General features: G+C 32.5%; 1 protein-coding gene across 2 annotated transcripts in view; it reads right to left on the bottom strand.

Moving 5' to 3' along the window:
- Window positions 1-764: 764 nt before the first annotated feature.
- The window catches only part of ARL6IP6 (ADP ribosylation factor like GTPase 6 interacting protein 6), a 45,196-nt gene continuing 39,239 nt past the window's right edge, over window positions 765-6,721 (bottom strand). For both annotated transcript variants that reach the window (XM_010372888.2, XM_030916869.1), the window contains exon 4: window positions 765-2,182. In XM_010372888.2, the coding sequence (XP_010371190.1) occupies window positions 2,089-2,182 (94 nt within the window). In that variant the 3' untranslated portion in view covers window positions 765-2,088. The remainder of the gene's footprint in view (window positions 2,183-6,721) is intronic.

The raw sequence follows: 6,721 nt of genomic DNA, 5'->3' as shown, positions 1-6,721 counted from the left end.
TACATATCTCTCTATATGTATCTATATTAATACATATTTTGTAGGTATATATAGTTATGTTTGGCTTAATGACAGGGATATATTCTGAAATAAGTGTCATTAGGCAATTTCATCATTGTGTGAACATCAGAGTGTACTTACACAAACCTGGATGATATAGCCTACTAGACACCTAGGCTATATGGTATAGCTTATTGTTCCTAGACTATAAGCCTGTACTGCATGTTACTGTACTGAAAATTGCAGGCAACTGTAACACAATGGTAAATATTTGTGTATCTAAACAGAGAAAAGGTATAGTAATAAAATGCAGTATTATAATCTTACTGGGGAATTCACTGTCATAAGTACAGTTTGTTGTGACCAAAACGCTGTTATATGGCACATGACTGTCTAGGGTCTATGTATCTCTGGGGTCTACTGTTAATAACTTCTTAGTTATTAGACACAAAGAATCTGGAGGGAGCCACTCACATTGGTGGTGGGTGGGAATACAGAGGGATAGAGAGAAGATAAATTACTTGTATACATCTTTGCAATGAAAGGGCCCTTTGGAGTCAAAGGGTGAGGAGTTTAAGGGTGCAGGAAGGAAGGCAGGGAGTGAAAATAGATTCACTGCAACCACCACTCTGGTAGGAATACTTAAGCCATGGGATTGATATTTAGATACCCACACACACACACACACACTTCAGATAATTTAAATTGGAGCAGTATAGTCATTTGCAACCAAAGAGTTTTGAATAGTAAAAGAAATGTTAGACTTTTAGAAATCTTGTTTAGTCAGTAACAACATTCAGTAGATAATAAGGGAACACACTGCACAAATTCATTTCCCACTTAGCCTGAATAAGCAGTCTGACTACATAATGCTTTCTTATTGTAAGTTTTCCTATGGCCAGGGAAAACAGCTTTAGAAATAGCCCATCTTTCTAAAATTGAGGTAACTTTCTAAACATCAAAAGTGTTTAGTAACAGAGGGGAAAAATTAAGGCTTCATTACTTAGAAAACAAAATATCACAATTACAGAAACGCATTTAAAGAGGAAAATTATAAAATTATATGAACTATATGTAGTTTTTAATATCTAGTATCAAAATACCTCTTCTACTTTGGTAACTAAACTTTTGAGATTAAGAACAAACTAGTTCAATCATTCTCACATATAAAAATTTCATGTTTATATTTATTAAAAACAAAATAATGCAAGTTCTGTTAAAGAACAATATATACACCAAGATAAATATTTGGAATTGTGGAAACAGAAATAGTAAAAATTTCAAATTTCTCAATATTTTAATGACTTAAATAATTTACCTGTTTTCAGGCATTGTTTGCTAAAAATAAACTTATTTAATTTTAAACTTAGGTCAATGTGCTTTTTTGCTTTTTTTAAAGAAAAATTAGTAAAAATGGCAGGTACTCGGTTTGCACTAGCTAAAAAAATATTATTTACAGTTGTCTACATGTAATAATTTTTAAAACATACAGATTCAATGTGTAGTATGAAAATACATTAAAAAACACATAAGGAACTATGCCCCATAAAAATATAAATGCAACTTCTATTAATTATATGAATATCAAAAATTAAATATTCTGATTTAAAAGTAGCTTCTATGAAAGTCGGAGTAGTAGGCATTATTTGCTTTCCTAAATGTATAAATAAGAAGTATTTCTACCTTAACTAAACAGAAATATCAGTATTTCTTAGCAAAAAATGTAGTACATACATGAAAAGGCAAGCATTGTCCTGTATTCAAGTTTTTGAGTTTAAATTACATTAAAATGTTTTCTACAACTTGAAAGAACTACACACACAAAAGTAAAAAGATGAGGTAAACATCTTATACTCTGAAGAAAGTACTTAATACTCAGATGTTCCCAATTAATCTGTATCTTAATACTCAGACATTCTAAAACAATGCTTTAAAAGGTCTTCCATAATGATGATGATTGTGATAAATATCTGAACTACATAATCAACAGCAGGTTTCTCAGTCTTCTGAGTAGACAATGATGCTCCTTCTTGTTATTACAAAACAATCATGATTAAGTTTTGCCAACAATATTGCTCCAGTGTGGGTTTACATGAGGCACCATGCTACAGTAAGAGCAGCTACGATGCCATTCAAAATCGCCATGCTATAGCCCATGTGGAAAGAATGTCCAGTCAGTTTCCTAGAAAAAAAGAAAAACACAAATCAAAAAAGGAAAAATGTAATGTGGTATAAAAAAGACACCAAAAGTTTTCATCAAAAATACTTATGACCTTGGAGTGTATTTCCCAAATGTTCACATATGAATACAAAACTTAAAGAAAGAATATTGGACATCTGCAGGATAAATAGTGGATAGCTCTTATTAAGTTCTATGTCAAAACTGTACTGGTTAACAAATATAGTTGTTTCGATTTCATTACTGATGAGTAATGCTGAGTTTCATCCCTATTTATTTCTTTACTGTCTTTCATTGTCACTGTGTGTAGCCATAACCTAATTCTAAGGTATAAGTTTTGTTATTTTACAAACAGTTCTTTCATTAATTAGCAGTGTGTTTCCCTGCTATCTGTTCTTACTTTAACTTAAAATACATATTATTTCACGTATTTGTTCTGTTTGCACCACTTTTAGGTTATATGAAGGAACTCCCTATGTCATTTACAGATATTTCAGCTATAAATCTAACAGGTTACTTAACTGAAGTGGTTTTCAATGAGTTCTTAAGAATCAGCAAAGACACCTCTCTTTTATGATTGCTAGGAGTGCCGACGAGTTTAATACTTTTATGTGCATGATATGCCCTGACATTTGTTTCCTTTATCTTGTAACAATCTTACAACAGTTTTTCCCACTAACTGTATTGCAATAATACTATTTGCTTATCCTAATAAAAATGAGACATACTAAAAAGAAAAGAAGGTAGTATCCCGATGGGACTCTCTAGAAGGCAGAACAGAATACTCTCCCTTCTGGAGCATAACAAATTGAGGACATACAGGAAGATGTACTAGCAGAAGTAAAAGCCAAAAGACAAAAGCAGTAAGGGCCCCGGACTGAGAGGGTCATAATACCCATATCCTGTCCTCTTCTCCTAAGGAGTAGCCAAAGCCAGAGAAGCACTGAATTAACTGAATTAACACTTGAAGAGCACCTCACAGTGATTCCAGTCGCACAGTATCTGTGACAGAGACTGAAGGTACATTCTTCAAAGGACAGCCCTTTGCATTCAACTGAAGCCACACAGACCCTGATGCTTCCTGATGGTCCCCTGCTCTGTTCCAAAGGAGTTATTATTTACTCTTTTGACTCAACTTTTCTTTACCTAACTAGGGCTAGTCTAAGATGCTTCTCATGTGCTGTTAAGGGTTAATCTACCTAGCTATATTACCTATCTACGTCGTAAAAGTTATAATAAATGCTTTGTCCCTTTAAAAAAGAAAGTCCTCAAATATATACTGATGACTAGTGAACAGAAACCTAATCATAAAATTGAACAATCAGCATTATCATTCATCATAAAATATTTAGTGATGATCCAAAAAACTTTTAAATTAATACAGTTCGGTCTTCCATGTCAGTGGGTTCTATATCCACAAAATGAACCAAGCCGGTAGAATATATTTGGGAAAAAAAATGCATCAGTACAGAACACGTATAGACTTTTTTCCCTTGTCAAACCCTGAACAATACAACAACTATTTATAAAACATTTACATTGTATTACGTATATTACAAATAATCCAGAGATGTTTTAAAGTATATGAGAGGATAGGCTTAGGTTATATGCAAATACTAAGCCATTTTGTATGAGACTTTGAGTATCCTCAGATGTTGATACCTGTGTGGAATCCTGGAACCAATTCTTCACAGATAAAGGGGGATGACTGTACTCACCAGATAAAGTTAATCATCAAAAGGTTCCCAGAGTTAATTGTTCTATTTTAGTACTTTTTGATCCTCACAATCCCATAAAAATAGAAAAAACTTTAAAGGTCAGTTTACTAAGCCGACAACTACGATGTTGGTATAATTGAATTTCACTGAGATGTATATGCTCAAATGTTCAGTGACTTCCTTACTAAGCAGGCAAAGCAATGCATTTTAATGGCAATGAAAAAATGCTTGGGAATAGTGGTTCCTAGTTTTCCTGTCATCTCAAATGTACCATATTCCCACTGGGAACACTGTAGCAATTGTCATAGACTACTGCTAGGCAAAGGACTTAAATCTTTGAAAAATCACTTAATTTAAAGCTTCTTTTCAAAATATTCACCATGATTTTCCTCTTTGGAGGAAGACACAGACAGTCCCTGCAGGCTTTCTCTCTTGTGACTCTAATTTGTGATCTTTAAAGTCTGTTAATAAAGACTGAAGAAATTATGGTTCTCCTTTGTCAAAACTCTATAGAGGACTTGTTTAAAAGAGACTCAAGTAATATGAAAATATTATCTTTAATTAATGAGTTTAATATCTTCAATAAATGATAATTAAATACAATGTCTACCTCATCCAATCTATATCTATACATGCATTTCATTTTTTAAATTAAAGCATACTAGTAAAATGCAAATGTCTAACATTTGTATACAATTCAATGAATTTTTACTGTGGTAGACTCTCATGTACTCACCAACCACATAAAGATAGAGAACATTTCTGGCACCGCAAAAAGCTCCCTTTTAAATATTCAACTTAATCTCCTGCAGATCTTGAGGTAACTGCAAAACTGAGGGCTGTCACCACGATTAGTTTCACTTGCTCTTGAAACTACATCTACACGGCATCATACAATATATATTTTTCTGTGTCTGGCTTCCTTCACACAGTACTGTCTTTGTGAGATTCATCCATGTTGTACGTAGTATTAGTTTGTTCTTTTTTACTGCAGTATATAGCAACATGTATTTACCGATTTTACTACTGATGGGCGTTTCCAGTTTGGGGCTCCTATATATAGAGACACTGTGAACATGTTTTCGGTGGGTGGTGGGCATCTACACTTATTTCTCTTGGATAGATCCTAGGAGTAAAACTGCTGAGTTATAAGGTAGATATAAATTAGGCTTTAGTAGAAAGCATGAAACATTTTCCCCAAATAGTTGTACCAATTTACACTTCCACTAGCAATGTATGAATTTAAGTTGTTCCACATCATCAAGAACACTTCGTATTATCAGTGTTTTAAATTTTAACCATTTTAGTGGGTCTGCAGAGTATGTTGTAGTGGTTTCAATATTTATTTTTCTGATGACTAATGTACTTACTGACCATTCAGAAAGCCTCTTTTTTGATGTTTGTGTTCAAAACTTTTTCTCATTTTTTCTATTGGTTTACAGAGTTCTTTACATATTCTAGATACAAATCTTTTGTTAAAGATATATGTTGTGAATAATGTTTATGGTGTGTCTTTTTTTACTCTCTTAATAAGATCTTTTGATAAACTGAAGTTCTTAATTTGAATAAAGTCCAGTTAATATTTTAAAAAATGGCTAGTGCTTTTTTGGTGGCTTTTTCATTAAAATTTTGACTACTCCAAGGTTATGAAGATACTTGGTATCTTAATAAGGTTTTACTTTTCTTCTTTTGATATTTAGCTCTATAATTCATCTCAAATTAACATGTATTTTTTGTGTTACAGGACAACTGAACACAAAAGAATGAATTTGGTCCTCTACCTTACACAATATATAAAATATACTCAAAATGGACCAAAGACCTAAACACAAGAACTAAGACTATAAAACTCTTAGAAGGAAACATAGGTATAAATCTTCATGACCTTGAATTAAGCAACAGATTCTTAGATATGACAACAAAAGCACAAGAAACTAAAGAAAAAACATAAATTAGACATCATCTAGTTAAAAACCTTTGTGTTTCCAAGGACATCACTAAGTGAAAACCCACAAAATGGAGGTAAATATTTGCAAATCATGTATCTGATAGGGTCTACTATCTAAGATATAAAATAACTCTTATAAGTAAAAACTAAAAAGACAAATAGTCAAATTTTTAAAAGGATTTGAATTTTTAAATTCAAACTTTTGAAAGGATTTTAAAAGGATTTGAATAGACAATTATCCAAAGAAGATATATATACAAATAGCCAACAAGGACATGAAAAGCTGATGATGCTCAACATCACTAGTTATATGGAAATGGAAATCAAAACCACAAGAGATACTACGCATCACACTCACTACTTGGATGGTTATAATTTAGAAAAAGAAAAAGAAAACAAGTGTTGGTGAGGATGTGGGGAAATCAGAAGTCTTATACATCGCTGGTGGGAATGTAAAATGATACAGCTGCTGTAGGAAACAGTTTGGAGGTTTCTTAAACCCAACATATGACCCAACAATTCCACTCTAGGTATACATGCAAGAAAACTGAAAAGAAGTTCACACAAAAACTTGTACCTCAGTGTTCATAGCAACATTATTCCTAATAGTCAAAAAGTAGAACTACCCAAATGTCTATCAACTGATGAATGCATTAAAAAAATGGTATATCCATATGGAAAATAATTCAGCCTTAAAAAGGAATGAAGTACTGACATATGCCACAATATGGTTGAACCTTGAAAACAGTATGCTAAGTGAAAGGAGTAAACAAAAAAGACTACATTAAAAAAAAAAATCTGTATGATTCCATTTATATGAAATGTCCAGAATAGGCAAATCCATAGACAAAAAGTAGACTATGGGTTTCCAGGGGA

This window comes from Rhinopithecus roxellana, chromosome 14 (genome assembly GCF_007565055.1).
Source record: "Rhinopithecus roxellana isolate Shanxi Qingling chromosome 14, ASM756505v1, whole genome shotgun sequence".
Classification (NCBI taxonomy): domain Eukaryota; kingdom Metazoa; phylum Chordata; class Mammalia; order Primates; family Cercopithecidae; genus Rhinopithecus; species Rhinopithecus roxellana.
This window is presented reverse-complemented; position numbering and strand designations above follow the sequence as displayed.